This window comes from Capsicum annuum, chromosome 10 (genome assembly GCF_002878395.1).
Source record: "Capsicum annuum cultivar UCD-10X-F1 chromosome 10, UCD10Xv1.1, whole genome shotgun sequence".
Classification (NCBI taxonomy): domain Eukaryota; kingdom Viridiplantae; phylum Streptophyta; class Magnoliopsida; order Solanales; family Solanaceae; genus Capsicum; species Capsicum annuum.
Genome location: NC_061120.1, coordinates 16,705,540 through 16,723,985, shown reverse-complemented (window position 1 = coordinate 16,723,985; position 18,446 = coordinate 16,705,540). Strand labels below are relative to the sequence as shown.

The 18,446-nt window shown below is 29.6% G+C and overlaps 1 protein-coding gene across 1 annotated transcript; it reads left to right on the top strand.

The window, feature by feature from the left end:
* Positions 1–365: 365 nt before the first annotated feature.
* Positions 366–3,449, top strand: LOC107844173. Its single transcript, XM_047397610.1, has 7 exons — positions 366–995; positions 1,093–1,461; positions 1,645–1,746; positions 2,150–2,264; positions 2,655–2,848; positions 2,928–3,249; positions 3,343–3,449. Exons 1-7 carry the CDS (start codon positions 366–368, stop codon positions 3,447–3,449), a joined length of 1,839 nt encoding a protein of 612 aa, XP_047253566.1.
* Positions 3,450–18,446: the final 14,997 nt, after the last annotated feature.

Genomic DNA, 18,446 nt, shown 5'->3' with positions numbered 1-18,446 from the left:
TAGTACATTTGATATGTATTTTTCAGTGTTGGTTACATTTACGAGTTGATCAAAATACATATGCATTTTAATCATCTGAAATATATATGCATGTTATATGTTTTTTTTGTTTGATTGAATTTTGTTTACAGATTAAGAAGTGGTAGTTTTACTTTGTATAGGTGATGCGGGACGAAATATTCCTTGTCAGAAAACTTTCAAGATTTGTACCGCACATGTGCTCGTATAGTGACAATGATATTTATGAAAGCATATGTGCAATTTTAAACAAGGAACAGTTTAAAAACTTTTGTGAGAATAACATTTTTGATTTTTTTATGAAGAAGAAGCAGTGTGTAGTGCAAGCACAGTTGTGTAGATGTGTTATGACGCTTGAGGTGAAGGGTAGTTCTTCTTCTGGGATTATGATATCTGCTAATGGCACCTCTCTTAGTTTTACTCCCATGGAATTTGCTATCATAACCGGATTGAATTGTGTGTCTAATAGGTATGACTTTACTTTTGATGAGGGTGTACCAAATGGGATGATTGAAAAATATTTTAATGGGACAAAAATTATACAGAAAAGACAACTATTTTTAGCATTCACGGAGAAAGTATGGGGGGAGAATAATGATGAGGATGCTAAGAAATTTGCAATTCTATATTTCCTACATTCATTTGTGTTGTCTAACATTGACACTGTTGTTATACCCTGTCTTCATTTTGATTTGGTAGATAGTGGTAGATATAAGGATTTTCCATGGGGTTCTTTAACTTTTGAAGATCTGGCTAGAAGTTTGAACAACCGACTGAAAGCTGGGGGCAAATTTTATTTGATTCAGGAAATGCCATTGGCTATTCAAGTATGGCTATATGAGTGTTGTTCAAATGTCCCACCAAAGATTGCATTGAAAGTTGAGACTCGAATTTCCCGATTATTAAATTGGAAGACGATTGCACCTCGTCCACATTATGAGTTTTTGATGAATGCGATGTTCAAGGACAATGGCAAGGTTTGTTGTGAACAAATATATATGCATTGATATGTACTGTATACATATATTCTATTTCATTTTCAATTCTTTAACATATTATTTAACATATTCGTAGGTTGTATTTAAGAACATAGAGCCAATTGAAATGGAAATGGCAAAGCTTGAAATACCAAAGAAGGATGTAACTGAAGATGAACGTTCAGTTGATTCTGACGATGACTTCCAGGATCCACCACCAAAGAAGATCAACAAACTTTCAAAGAAGAAACAGAAGGTGGATTCATCAACCCCAGTAGCGAAGAAACCTGCAGGGAAAAAGCAAGTGAATATTGATGACGCGCATACCCAAACGAGGACTCCACCTCATCATGCTGTCAAGGCTGCTGTAATGAAGACACCAGTATTCAAGTCAATTCCAACACGACAGGCTTCTTCTTCAAAAACAAAGGAAGGGAAGAAAACAGTTAGGGTTACTTTTCCTCAGGTACAGTAAAGGCAGATAGTCCTGTAGAGGAAGTAGCCGTGTCAAAGCGTTAGAGTCATGTTGAGAAAGAAAAATTTATTTCTAAGAAAGTTTTTGATGCATTCCGCGAAGAGGTAATTTTTTTTTGTCAAATGTTTGTTTTACATTAAAAAATATGTGTTTAATGAATTTGTATGAATACAGGTTTGTCAAAAGTTTAAAGGAGTCCGTGAAGAGTTTACTCGAATTCGTCAATTAGTGAAGAAAAAGTTCAAAAAAATGGTTAAAGCAATTGAACATAGCAAGGTAAAAGTTTTATTATTATATAATATCCACATTATTAAAAATATATATATGCCGAGTATATGAAAAAATATATATGCAGTACATTGCTAAAAATACATATGAAGTTTACACAAAAAATACATATGATTTGATATAAAAAAAATACATATGAAATGTATATTGTTTAATACATACATAGAGTTTGTAAAAATTACATATGCAGTATATTACTAAAAATACATATGGAGTTTATTCCAAAAATACATATTTATTTATTTTGAAAAAATACATATGCAATGTATTGCAAAATACATATGATGTGTGTCAAGAAATGTATTTTCCAACAGTATTTTTTTTCAGTGGGTTGCTATATACATATCAAGTAAAATCAAATAATAGTATTTTATTCAAATTATACTTGTAGCAACAACATGAAGATGCAGAGGTTGAAGCACAACAGATGGATTATGCTGGTGTTGAAACATCACCACAACAATTCAGTCCTATTGTTGACCAAAATTTGGATGAGAATCAGGATGGTACAAAGGTAAAAAATAACGAAAATATTATTATTCTTTTGAGTGCACAAATGTAATTACTTTTTTGTAGCAGTTATATGTTATTTTATATATATAGTAATATATATATATATATAACTGAATTTTTGTATTTGAAGTTGGTTTAATTTTTTTGATTGTTTGCAAGGGGTGCACTGATTTGCATCCAGATAAAACAAACATTCAAATTGATTCTCAACATTTAATCCCTGATGAGCTTCTCCAAAGTATAAATTTGGATTATAATCATTCTGAGCAGATTGTTCATCACGATGATCGAGTATGTATAATGAATTGTACTTCAGTTTATGTGATGTAAAAATCATAACAATCCATAAGACAATTATATATTTTCTTTTATTTCTATTGCAGATTACTGTGAGAAATTGGATGATACAAATTTGTCTGATTCGCAGTTTACAATCCCAGATGAGTTGTTACCAAGTCTTAATGCATACCGAAGAGAAAACATCACGAGACATCCATTGGCAACTTCGGAAGAAGAACAAATCAATGAACATTTTAATGATAAGAAGTCCGAATCTGTTGTTCAAGAGCATTGTCAGGTATGTATTATGAATATATTTGAGGTTATGTGGGTTATTTTGAACATAAAAAATTAATATTTTTTTTCTAATTTTGAAGAAAAACAAAGAGAACGTTGATTCGAGCTCTAAAGCAGACATGCACGGAGAGGTTGATGTTGGTACGGAGGAGCAGATTATGACAACTCCTAAAACGCAAGACTTAACCATTGATGAAAAAGGGGATGAAACAGTTTTGCCTGATTCACAAGACACAATCTCTGATGACTTGCTTTCTACTTTGAATGTATACAGTAGTAAAAGCATTATTGTTCATCCCTCTGCTAATCGTGAAATTCAAACTCCTATTGCTAAGTTAAGGATTAAGAGACCATCCAAATTCAAAGAGTCACCTTACACGATGAAATTTGTTTCAGCTGGCGGTAAGTACAATTAGTTATATATTTAGTTTACAATGTAACATGTTATGCAAATACTTTTTAATAATTACGTTTTTGTATTGCATAACTATATAGAGAGCTCGGAAGGACACATACGTATATTCCCACAGAAACATCCATTTGTTTATCATTCAATTGATGGGATTGTGGATACGAAAATTGTCAACAAGTTTAGGGATTAGATTTCTGAAGACCTTCTCAAAGTTCATGCTAAAAAGTATTTCTATTGAAAAGTTTTAATTTTTTATTTTAAATTACATCATCTTCTCATGATTTAACATATACTTATTAACAACAAAAAATAGGAAGGGAAATGCAGATCATTACAAAAGGGGGAAATCAACCATTCCAATGATGCATTTCAAAATTGAGACTGTTGAAGATAAAAACTAGTTCTACACAATAGGGTTCCCTGATCAATCATGGACCGACTCGGTTAGTATTCTTTTTTAACAATGTTTTTTTACATTTATAGAAGTAATTAAATTACATATTATGTTAGTAAATACATATGCAGGTGCAAATATGTATTTTTCTATTTAATTTTTTATTATATAAGAAAGGATGTGATGCACTATAACTTACATATGTATTTTTATATAACATGCACATGCTACATTTAGTATACAAATAGTTTGAATTATATTAAATTTTTGTGTTCTTACGTACCGCAGCATATTGATGTTTGCTTCACTACTTGAGGAAGAAGTCAAAGTATGACCCCAACAGGTCTTACAAATTCAGCACAGTAGATTACAACTTTATGAACATAATTAGCTCTCTCCATGATATTTATTCTGCGGATGCTGAAAACCTTATGGCTGGAGGACATATGGCACATGTTAATGAATACATACATGGATTTTGTATGTATGCTGCTGTACCATGGCATACAGTGGAAGACATTTATATTCCAGTAAATATAAAGGAAAAACATCATTGGGTGCTAGCAATTTTATCTTTCTCAGAGAGGTGCATATTCATATATGATTCATATGAATCATCTGGACATTATTCGGCTGTTCTTGATATTATTGAGAAATTAGGTGCGATTATCCCATTGTGTCTTGAACATTGTGATTTCTACGTTAAGAAAGGAATTCATGTTGAAAACCATCCAAGATACAAAGACAAAGACTCCTCAAATATGTTTGATGTGTTATTTCAAGAGAATTTGCCTCAACAACCGAGCGGAAGCTTGTAAGTTATTTAATTTACATATAACAAAAATTTATTTTTTAAAATATATATTTAAGCACATATATGTTTTTTTTTTTATTTTTTTTATTTTTTTAAGGGATTGTGGTGTCTATATGGTTACATATGCGGAGTGTCTTTCTTATGGTCATAAAATTCTTGCGATTGAGTTCGACCTCAATGCACTCCGTACAAGATATGCTGTAATTTTGTGGGATTATGGGACCAGAAAGCAAGAATTAAATGCTCATAGTGATGTTGAAGAACCTTTGAGGCATCCAAGGCAAAGTAGAATAACTAGTGTAACTGAAGTTTTTGATGTATGATGACTGATGGATTTGATTCTTTATATAATTTAGACGCTGGTTTATGGATGTAGGAACTGATTATACAAACTAATTTTGATGTTTTGAAGTGGTTTTAATTGTAGATTATAATAGTACTAATTCAAGTTTAATAAGAGTCTTTTATGTTGTTCTTCATTTTAGTGTGTGATTTTGTTGTAAAATACATATGTATTATTCATATTATTCTGAAAATACATATGCAGGAATTTTTATGCCTTAAAAATACATATCTTTTGTTTTTAAATGAAAAAAATACATATGCAATGATATAACTAAGAATTTCAAAAAATATATCTGAAATTTTTAGTTAAAAAATGTTAATATTATGTTAAAATATATATGCAGTGTTCATATTTTGCTAAAAAACATGGAGTATTATAAATGAAATTTTAGCATAAAAATACATATGTAGTGTTAGTAATAAATATATATGCAGTGTTCATATTTTGCTAAAAAACATGGAGTATTATAAATGAAATTTTAGCATAAAAATACATATGTAGTGTTAGTAATATGTTTTTATAAAATACATATTGTTCATAATTTAGGGTGAAATTATAAATCATATTGTCCATTTAATATGATTATACATATTGTCCATTTAATATGATTATAACTAAAAAATGAAATTAAAGATAATTTAGAACTTTTACTGCAATTCTATAATTTATGGTGAAATATTATTTTACATAAATACATATACAGTGTTAATATTTCTTTATTAAAATACATATGTATTATACATTTGAATATATTTTTATCGTATAAACACATATACTACGCTAAGATTTTGCATAATAAGTCATATGTGGCTAAATCAATTAACAATAACAAACCAAATAAGTGTTTGATTAATTAAAGTTAACAACTTTATCATAACATGTATATTCAATGCTAAAAATACATATGAACTGCACATTCAAAGTACATATGCAATGTTCATATGTTTCAACATATACATATGCAGAAATCAGATGTGATTGTGTTCACTTGTCAAATGATGATTAAAAAAAATGGTTCAACTAAATTAAAATTAAAATAAAATTTTAAACAATAATATGGAAAGAGAAATGTTTCATTGTCGATATTTCCTACAGGAACGCCTATTGTGACCCTTTGCACCGCAACCACCATATGAGTTGATGTTCTTCTTTCCAAACATATCTCGGCCTGATTTTCCACGATCCTTCTTCACAGATCTTCCTGGAGGTCTATTATATTTTGGAGGCAGTACTACTTCACCAAGTACGCTCTCTGAAATTAGACAGTCATCTTTGTGTGACAACGGGTGTCATACCCTATTTTTACAAAGGTCAAAACGAGCACGACGTTATGGACTCTAAAAGAATGAAAATTTACACAGAGTCGCCACCTAATTTTTAAGGAAAATAAGGAAACCTATTGAAGTATTAACATGTGATTAATATTTTTAGTCTGGGAAAAACCAATTGAGATCTAGGTAAGGGTTCAAGTTATTCCGAAGGAAAGGGGTTAGGCATCCTTCAGAATCCACAAGTGTGGTACCCGACTAGATTAAATTTTTCAAAGAGGGAGGAGGTATAAAAAATAATATAGAAGTGTATGTATTATATATAAAATAATATAAATGTTTAAAATTATGTAAAGATGTATATATATTAAATATATAAATAAAACATGTTATTATAAAAAATTATTTTTTTGTATCAATACATGTTTTCATGGTTTACCAAATCCTTAAAATACATAGGAAAGAAAAAGTGGATCATTACAAGAGGGAAAAATCAGAAATTTCAAAGAAGCATTATGGTGTTGAGACTGTGGAAGACAAAAACTGATTCTATACGATGAAATTTGCAGATCAGACATGGACAAACTCGGTTAGTATATTATTTTGAAATAAAAAATTTTTCATTTCGTCTGTAACAATACTTAAAAATACATATTAGGTTACATTGAAATACATTTGGTTTAACGTGTATGTATTTTTAAGAATTCAAAGTATGATATAGTATACTACATCAAATACTATTGCATATACTATGTAGATAACATTGTCTGTATGTAACTGAACTTTAAGAATGCAATTTTTGATACACAAGTCATCTACATTAATATAAAAAATTGCATATGTATTTTTTACTTGCATAGACTGTAATATTTAGAATACAATTTTTTTGAATGCTCTAAAGTTTGTCGTATTCACTAATGCAGCATATTGATGTCTGCTTTTACTACTTGAGGAAGAAGTCGAAGTATGGGCCGCACAATTTGTACAAAAATGATCCAAACAAATCATACAAATATAGTACAGTTGACTGCAACTTTATGAACGTAATTAGATCGTTGAATGATGTATATTCTATGGATGCTCAAAATCTTAAAGATGGAGGTCGGGAGCACCACCTTATGGAATACATCAATGGGTTCCATATGCATGCCACAGTTCCATGACATACAGTCGAAGACATTTTTATTCCGGTCAATATAAAGGAAAAACATCACTGGGTTCTCGCGGTTTTATCATTTTCAGAAAGATGTATATTCTTGTATGATTCATATGAATTCAGTGGTCATTATGCGGCTGTTCTTGCTAAGATTGAGAAAATAGCAAAGATTATTTCATTGTGTCTCCAAGCATGTGATTTCTATGTTAAGAAAGGGATTGATCATCAAAGCCATCCAAGATACAAAGACAAAGAATCCACAGATATGTTTGATGTTTTATTTCAAGATGATTTGCCTCAACAACCTAGTGGAAGCTTGTAAGTTTTGAAATTACATATACCAAAATTATATCTTTGTACAAAATATATTTCACCATTTAATCAAATTTATTTTTTTTGTAGGGACTGTGGTGTATTTATGGTTATGTATGCAGAGTGCCTTTCTTATGGTCACAAAGTTATTGCGTCTGAGTTCGACCTCAATGCACTCCGTATAAGATATGCTGTACTTTTGTGGGATTATGGGATCCGAAAACAAGAAACAAATGCCATTAGTGATGTTGAATCACCCATGAGGCCTGCAAGGCAAAGTAGAATAACTAGTGTCACTGAAGTTGTTGATATATGATGGTTTATTGATTTTTGACTTTTTGTACTTTAGAAACTAGTTTATGGATGTAGGTTTTGATTGTACAGACTAATTATATGTTTTGAATTTGTTCATATTTCATGGAGTTCTACCTTTTACGGTGAGATTTTGTTAAAAAATACTTCCGTAGTTTTTATATTACATTTACAAATACATATATCGTATAAAAATACATATGCAGTGTTAAAATCAAATATTGCAAAAATACTTATGGACTATTCCTAATATGTATTTTAGTATGTTGTTGTTGTTCTTTAAAGTTTTTCACCACATTCCTATATTGTTAAATACAACATGTAGTGTTAGATTTAAGGAGTTCAACATTTTACTGTGAGATTTAGTTAAAAAATACATATGTAGTTTTCATATTATCCTTAAAAATACATATGTAGTATACATCAATTGTTATTCAGCAAAAAAATATATATGAAATATTAGAAACAAACACTTAAAAAATACAACTACAACATACCTAATATGCATTTTTACTATATTTTCATTAACTATAATTATAAATTAGGATTTAAATTAAAGTGTAATTTGACATTTTAATGCAGTTATTTAAAAAATATATATGCAGTGTTGATATTTTGCTATAAAATACATATGGATTATACGTTATAAATATTTCTCCAAAAAATACATATTTCGTGTTAATATAAAGATGTTGGAAAATACATATTGATCAAACCTAATGTTTATTTTTTGATATGTGTTCATTTAAAATAATTATACTTGAGAATTTGAATTAAAGATAAATTTGACTATTTTATGAAGTTATAGGTATGTCTATAGTTATAAAATGCATATGCAGTGATTATATTTTTTTTAGAAAATACATTTGTGTTATACATTAAATGTATTTTTACAGTATAAATTCATATGCAGTAATAACATTATGCAATTCAAACATATATTTATATGTCACATATATTTAAAACTTTGAATAATTACGAATCATATACTTGTTTTGTTAATCAAAGTTACCACCTTTAACCTAACATATATTTACTATGTCAAAAATACATATGAACTGCTGCTTAAAAATACATACGTAATGTACAGATTTTGAAACATATATAGCTCCATTATTCAGATATTACTGTCTTTAATTGTCAAATGATTGATAAATGCATTAACTAAACTGAATTAGTTCATCATTATAAAAAAGGAAAATCTTTTTTTAAGAAACAATACAGAAAAAGAAATGTATCATTTGTGATATTTCCTACAAGAGCGCCTATTGTGACCCTTAGCCCCACAACCACCACATGAGTTGATATTCTTCTTTCCAAATATATCCCGGCTTGATTTTCCACGATCCTTCTTTGCAGGTCTTCCTGGAGGTCTTTTGTATTTTGAAGACAGTACTATTTCAGCAAGTGTGGTCTCTGGAATTATCCAGTCATCGCTGTGTGGCAACAGGTAGATTGGAACATCATATATCTTCAAAACTGTTTTTAGTTTAAACAAATCTGAACAGTATGGCCCCTTCTCAAAATTCTTTTTCTCTAACACCGCACAAGCATGTGCACATGGTATCTCATCTATTTGAAAAGCATTACATGAGCATTTCTTTTCTTTGATGCAAACAATGAAGTGCTTTTGTTTATCGTGTACCGTATATACATATTCTATGGCTGGTACAACCTGAAATAAAAATAAAAAAATATTTATGTAATAAAAATACATATGCAGAGTACATTTTTACAGAACAACCAAATACATATGTAGTTGTTAGTAATTTCAATACAACAATATACATATGCAAAATACATATTATGTATTTTAAATGTTCATATATTTTATGTTTTATATCTTTTCATTTATATACAACTACATGAAAAGTATTTTCACATTGATACTTTATGCATTTTATCCTTTCATATTTATGTTTCCATGATTAAAATTTTCACAAATCAAAAAGGTCATACCGTCATACGGGTACACAAAGCCTCGTTCTTACTGAGTATGTCATTAAACTTTCCAATGAGTGTTGTGAAGGTATATGAAGCCTCCTGCCTATTTGCACAATTCCATTTTGCAACAGTAATCAAAATTCCTTAAGAAAGTCATAAATTGGCAGTTCTCTACTGATACAAGTACTCTATTTATTGACTCTGCAATGTTTGAAGTCAAAGTCCATCCTCTGTGAACTGTTGCATACGACCTAGCCCACTTTTCGTAACTGGCCAATTCCAAATATATCTTTACCCTTATATCAGCTGCCTCAACTTTTACCATTAACATGTGAAATTCTAACTTTGAATATGATTTGGCCATTGTATAAAATATCTCCGACAATGCATCGTGTGACTTTCTGTAAAGTCTTTTCACATTACCCCATAGATGCCACATACATGCATAATGTGGAACATCTTCATACACATCACCAACAGCCTTTATGATGCTTGAATTCTTATCAGACACAACACACATGTTTTGTCTAACCCCGTATGCTTCCTTTAGATTTTTGAAGAACCACGTCCAAGATGCATCATTTTCAGAATCAAGCACACCATATGTCAAAGGAAATATATGACCTGTATACATAATTCATAATTTTCAGAATTAAGCACAACATATGCCAAAGAAAATATAGAACATGCGAATATAAAAAAAATCTGCGCAGGCCGATTTAAATACTGTTAGGAACTGCATATGTATTTATTACAATATAGTTCAATTAAAATGTATATTTTATCTACCATAAATTGTATCAATTACATATAATAAAATTTACATCAACCTCACTATCAAACATAATCAATTTTACATGTTTCATTCAAAAAACTTTGAACATATATCTAATTATATACACATGTGTATATATGAATTGGATATATGTATTTTATTTTTCAACTCTACAACAGAAAGCCAAAAAAAAATACAACTAGTTATAGTAATTAAATGATACTAACCTGCTCCATCCGTTGCACATGCTGTTATAAATGCCCAGTATACATTCCTCTCAGATGACTAGCATCAACAACTACGACTGGTCTACAATGATCTAATCCTTTAATGAATGCATATAGAGCGATAATTACATACAAGAACGCATTATGATCTGTCTTCTTCATTCTTATATGTGAATCCGGATAGGTAGTATTTAGAACATATAAGTATGATGGCAGTTTCCCATAAGATGTTGATGGTTTACCCCTCAATTCTTCTAACGCTCTTTTCTTTGCCCTCCAACATAAAGTGTATGTCAAATTCATATCAAAATCTTCCTTCATGTCATTTTTTATTTCTGTCGCACTGTATTTTCTTTTGTGGTTTTGAATTTCTGTTTAACCATACCAGCTATCAACATACTAGTTGCATGCACCTTTGGATAGATATTGTCCTTCACTGGGCATGTATGTTGAGGTCTGAATTCTCTTATTCTAAACATTCATGTTTCTCCTATTCCTGATGCACGCATTAAAAACTCATAGTTTCTTGATTTGCAAAACAATGTATACCTGCACGTAACATAGTTTATTATATTAAAAATACATATCCAAACTAATATTAAACAAGATCTGAGAGATATAGAATATACGTACGTTTTCTTACTTGACCTTTTACTGCACGTTTGAAACTTCTCCCTAATTGAATAATCCTTCATGCCTGACTCAAGTAAACCTAGTCTTCCTCAACATGCTTATGATGTGGGTTTGAGATAATCACCTCAACAGGATCCATCTCAAAAAAATCTAAAGCTTCTGTATTTTCACAAACCGCCAAAGCTCCTTCATTTGTTGTATTTATCACTGTTTCTAAGTTGTTACAGTTGATTCCTCTTTTAGAAACACATATAGATGAACTTGCCAAGTTGCTCCCTGCAACTTTATCCAAAATGCTTACATATAAAGGAAGACAATTCATGTCTTGTATCAACTTTTTTTGCAATATAAACACTTTTAAACCCATATCGTTATGTATTTTTAGCTGCCCTGCATTAGGAGTGATTTGATGTTCCACTAGAATACGTTTGATGGTTAAATCCACATTTAAGTGAGATGCCAAAACATCATGCAGCTCAACGAATGTGACTGATGTGCTCAACAGTATAGCATCAGTGACATATTCTTCGAAGTTCTTTTCGTACGTCCATCGACCAGAGTGCTTCACAAGGACTGGTATGCTTCCCATTTCTAAAATACAAAATACACAAACTATTTGATCAAACGGAAGTAAAACAGGCACCAAACATATTATCACATATACACTTATACTCTCAAATTCCAACAAGCAAAACAAAAATACATATGCAGTGTTTACATATATCGCATATAAAATACATATGCAGTGTTAAAACTAAGCATATCAAAAAAATACATCTGGAGCATAACTAATTTGTAATTTGATATGTTACATACCAATTTGTCAAATATTCCTTCTTATAACACGCACTTTTCAGAATTACATGCAAACAAAGATACACAACCAACATCTCAATTAAAAAAATACATACACACAAGATTACCTTAAACTAAAATATTTTTGCAAATATACATTTATATATCAGAATTCCTCCAACAAAACAAAAAATACATATGCACCATTACCATTAACAATATAAAAAATACATATGCAGTGTTATCATTAAACACATCAAAAATACATATGGACAAAGATATTTTATATTTTTATCTGGGTTCATATAATAACGTCAACTTCAACAGAAACATTCGTTCAATCAATTATCTAGTATTTCAAAAAAAAAATTTGAATGTATTTCAATTCAAAAGTTGTTTACAGTTATTCTATTGTTAAAACAATCAATATAATAACAAATGATCATAAAAAATAGAGTCGAATGCTGATTTTTTCCCATTGAAACAACTTTAAAGATGAAATTTGCAACAGATACTTGAATTTTAATTTTACTGCTGTCTTGATTATAGCTATAATTTGTTTTACAATTTTTTCACATACAAATTAACGACGACAACCAAAACTTGCTAAGCATATCAGTAATGGTAAAAAAAAAGTGAACTGAATAGCAATAATGGTTATGTACCTTGAACAACAGTAATGGTTGAATTTTCAACTGACAGTTGAATTCAAACAAATATAACAAATGAATCAACAATTGAATTTGATTTAATCGAATAACTGATTCGTTTTGCAATTGTTGTTAATTTCTCATAAGAATCAGTTCAATTTGATTAAGAAATACAGGCTTGGTTTAGAAGAAATTGAAAAAAAAAATATGCAGCTGTTAATGGTGAAAAACTGAAATTTGAATTATTTGATTATAACGGATGTCACGTTTTTAAGTGTTTTAAATGGAAAAGGAATCAACATATTTACTTGATTGGTAATTATACCATATATAGCTCAACTAATTTTAGTTAATTAAGTGCAGTAATTTTTTTGTAGATGTATTTTTACAGCAACATTTTAAAAAAATACAAAATAAAAGTTGCTATAAAATGTAATTATGAAACTGTTGCTATAAAACTAGTAATTAGGCTCTTAAGTATTCTACTTGTGAATTTTAAATTACAGAAAGTAGCATACTTAATACTATAATTACAATAATAGCAACACTTTTGTAAAATTATAGTTTATAGCAAGAGTAACATTATTTTACTCATTAACTAGGCAAGTGCATGTTTTTCTCTCACTACTTTACATTTTTCTATTTTCACTCCACTATTTCACCTCCCCCAAATATAGCCATATCTTTTACCTTTTTTTTTTCATCTTATTTTCTTTGTCATTTTATATTTTTTTTTTTTTTTTTTTCACTTTTTTTTTTCTCTTATTTTTTTCTTCTTTTTTTCCTTTTTCCCTTTTTTCCCTTTTTTTTTCCTTTTTCATATTTGAAGATAATTATCTTCATAATCTTCAAAATTTTAAAATAAAACATCATTACTGTCTTTCACTATCTTATGTCTCTATCTTTTTTTTTTCTTGTTAGTTTTTTTTTCTTTTTTTTTTTTTTTTTTTTTTTTTTTTTTTTTTTTTTTCATTTTTTCATTTTTATATTTTATTTTTTTTCCTTTTTTACTATTCTATCTCTAATTTTTATTTTGAAAAGACAAATATATATATCACATACACATATTCAAAAACATATAAAATATATAGCCATACAGATCTGGATATGTATTTACGGTACAAAATATACATATGTATTTACGATATACATATCATATTCATATTAAACAGTAACAAACATAACTATACTATATATCTTCATATGTATTTGCGAAATACAAAAGTGACTCATATAAAATAAGAATATACATATGGATCAGGTATGTATTCTGTAAATACATATGTAGAGCTATATGTATTTTATACGGTGTTGAATTTATCTTTAAATTGTACATATTATGTCATTTTAGAGGGTAACATATGTACTTATTTATTTTCTTTTACTGTTTAAGATATCTATCATGTATTTTTTATTACCTTTATGTATATGTATATAATTGTCATTTTATTATAGAGATTTTGTGTCATATATGTTTATATATACATGTGAGTTAGATATGTATTTCTGTAAGTATATATGCATATTTTTTTTACCGTAAATACATATGCAGATTTGTATGTCTATTTATTTTGTATATTTTTTGAATATGTATATATCATATAGATATTTGTCTTTTAAAAATAAAAAATAAAAAATAAAGATAGAAAAGTAAAAAGAAACCAAAAAAAAAAGAAGTGAAAAAGGAAAAAAAAAGAACAAAGAGAAATAGAAACTAGAAATAAAAGTGTAAAAAAAAAAGCGAAAAAAATTTAAAAAAAGAAGAAGAAGAAAATGAAAAAAATATGAGAAAAGGAAAAAAAAAAAAGAAAAAAGGAAAAAAAAAGAGGAGAAGTAGAAGAGAGAAAATAAAGTTGAAAGCAAAAATGAAAAAAAAATTAAAATAAAAAATAATAAAAAAATAAAAAAACTAAAAAAAATAAATAGATAGAGATATAAGAGAATGATATTTTAAAATTTTGAAGATCATGAAAATAATAATCTTCATATTTGATTTCAATTTGGCAAAGGAATCTACTAATACAAATAAGAGTAATTTATAAAAATTTAATTAGATGGAATAATTATTCCTTATTTAACTCAACTAATTTGAGTAAAATAAGAGCAGTAAATTTTATTGTATATGTATTTGTACAACAACAGTTTAATTAAATACAAAATACAACTTGCTATTTTTCGTAATTATGATTATAAAAATTACAATTAATATAGTTGCTATTTCTAAAATTTTTCCATATATATGCACTTTTGCCCATTCTTTCAATTTACGTTAGAAATGCAGTTTTTTCCTCTCATTTTCTCTCTCTGAATTTCTAGGGTTTTCCGTTATGTATTTTGATTTGATTCTGTATTCATGCAAGTTTATATGGTATTAGAGCAGAGATCCTGATAAATCTTCTCCTCCTCTTTTGAAAGGTGTTACCTTTGAATATTTTCATTGAGATTTTATAGACCAAGCTGATTTTTACATTTTTCCTAGCGTTATTTTGGTATTTTTTTTTTGAAGTGTTTTTTCTTAGAGTACTTCGATTCTGCAGTTTTCTGTGATTTTCAATAGCTTTCAAGGTGGTTTTTGATGATTTTCGCATTGATATTCCTTTTGATGGTTTCAAGAAGGTTTTCGATGGTGATGATTTCTTGTATTTGGTGCACAAGGCTCTTACTTCGTTGAGTTGTAAAGAAGGCTGGTAACGATTCCTATTCACTTTGTGATTTTTGGTGGTAATTGTTTCTATACTATGTAAAATGTCTTCAATTGGTTCAGCTGGTTCGAGTGGACAGATAGATTCCACTCAACCTTTTACCTCGATCTCTCTGACTATCCTAGTTTGGTTTTGGTTGCCACATCATTCAATGGGTTTGGATATGGTAGTTGGAAGAGAGGAATGCTTATTTACTTATCTGCAAATCAGAAATTAGGGTTCATAAATGGTAAACATCATAAAGCACGTGCTACTGATGCATTATATAATGCTTGGATTATGTGTAAGGATATGGTAATTGCATGGATTCTTAATAATCTTGATAAAGATATTGCTGAAATTATTTTCACACTGAAACTGCTGAACAAATTCAGCACGAGATTGAAAACCAATATGTCATTCTAGTGAAACCAAGGTGTTCCAACTTAGGAAAGATATCTCCACAGTAACTCAAGGTTCTTCTAGCATAGCATCCTATTTCAATCGTATTAAAAAAATTGCGGTATAAGCTGACCATCTCTACTATTTATCCTCCACGTACTTGTAGTAGTAAGGAGGAATGGTCTATGCTAAAGGGAGAATAGAGAGTTCATCAGTTCTTAGCTGGTTTAATGACTCTTATATTGGAATTAGGAGAATTATATTAATGATTAAACCTCTTCAAGATTTAGATAGTGTATACTCTATGTTGATTCATAATGAACAACACTCTGAGCTTCAATCATTTCTTCCTTCATTTGTATCTAAATTTGTTTCCTTTTCTATTACTGGCCTTTCTAGTCGTAAACCCTATCCTTCGAATGTGGATTTTGAGAATAGGCTAAGAATGAATTTTAATAATAGGAATTCTAATATGGGTTTTGACAATAAGAATTTTGACAACAAAGACTCAATTTCTAGCAGAATCAGGGTCAAAGTACTTCGGGACTATTTTGCAAATATTGGAAGAAACTTGGTCACTCTGTACTAAAATGTCACAAGTTATTTGGGTATCATCCTTTGTATCAGTTCAGAAGGGATAGGAAGATTATTGCTTGTGTTCAATCAACTAATTTCTTACCTAGATCAGGTCCTACTCATCCATTTGCTCATTCACAATCACAACCTTCTACTTCATCTCTTCATCCCTCTGATGATCTGCATGGATTCAACAAAGAGCAACATGATCATCTTCTCACTATGACGCGGTAGAATAGGTTGCATGATTCTGGAATGCGTGCCTCAACCATATTTGTAGGCATGACTAGTCTTTCTAAATTTAATATATGTTGTTTCTCTTTCTGTCACCTTTCCCAGATATATAACAATCCTTGGATCTTAGATTTTGGAGCCATCAACCACATGAATCCTCACAAACACCTTTTAATCAATACTAAACCTCTTTTTACACCTTATTTAATCTCTCTTCCCAATGGTTACAGAGGTTATAGTCACATGCACCGATCATTGGCCTTTGCATTATTATCTATCTTTGCATCATGTTTTATTAGTATCAAGTTTTCAATATAACTTCATATCTCTTCATAAACTTCTGCTTCAATTTAATTGTACAACTCACTTTAGTTCTACTTCTTCTGTTTTACATGGACATTCACTGAAGAGACAACTGAAAGTTAGTAAACTCTCTAATGGACTTTGTATGCTTCAGCTGAATGGCTCCCATCCATCACCAACTACCCCTTCCCAGTTTACTGCATCCAATTTCTCTGTCTTAAGCATTGATTCTTCTCTAATTTCAACTACAGCCACAGATTTTTCTTTTTCTATTTCTACTGAAATTTATGATAACAATGTATATAGTACTATTGTTCCTCCTATTGTACTCAATTCTGTTACTTCTGCCTTTTGATGGTTTTTCTTTTGTTTCTTTCACTAATTCTGTCAGTTCTTTGCATGTTCATGATTATTTTTGTATGACCTCTCTTGGTCCCACTAATACTACCAGTCCTAATTTGGCCTAGAATTAAAAGTTAGGACATATACCATTGCTAAAACAAAAGCTATCCCTTTTCTTAAATCTGTTTTACCTGCCAAGTAAACATTCTACTGTTTTGTATGTCCTATGGCAAGACAATAGAGGTTACTATTTCGCGAAAGTTCTATTCATTCCACCAAATCTTTTCACATGATACATCTTGATCTTTGGGGCCTTTATCATACCCAAACATACAATGGATTCAAGTATTTCCTAACAATTATAGATGACTACACTAGATGCACATGGACTTACGTTTTAGCCACTAAGTCCAACGCTTTCACTATGATTAAGTCTTTGTTTTTCTTTGTTCAAAATCAGTTTAAGGTAAACATTCAGACAATTAGATACAATAATGCTTTTGAAATAGGTTCTAGTAGTGAAGCCATCCAATATTTCTTTTCCTATGGTATTTTTCATCGTCATGTCCCTACACTCTACAACAAAATGGGATAGTGGAAAGAAAGCACAAACATTTGTTAGAGACCTCCTGGGCTTTTCTTTTTCAATCGAAACTTCCCGTCAAGTATCAAGGCGAATGTTCTCACTGATACCTTCCTTATTAATCGATATCCTTCTCCTCTACTACACAAAAAAACTCCATTAAACTTCTCCGTGGTACTCGTCCCTCTTATTCCCATCTCAAGGCATCTGATGTCTATGCCATACCACTGTTCCTATCCCTCAAAGAGACAAATTTCAATCCAAATTCTTTTCTTATCTTTCTTGGCTATTATGTAAGAAACAAGGGTTACAAATTATTATTTTTTTCCTCTCACAAGGTGTTTTCTTTGGGAGTGTCCTTTTTCATGAATCAGTTTCCCATTATGCTTATCCCCCGTCTATTTCTCTATTTCCTTTTTCCACTCATCTTTCTATTTATT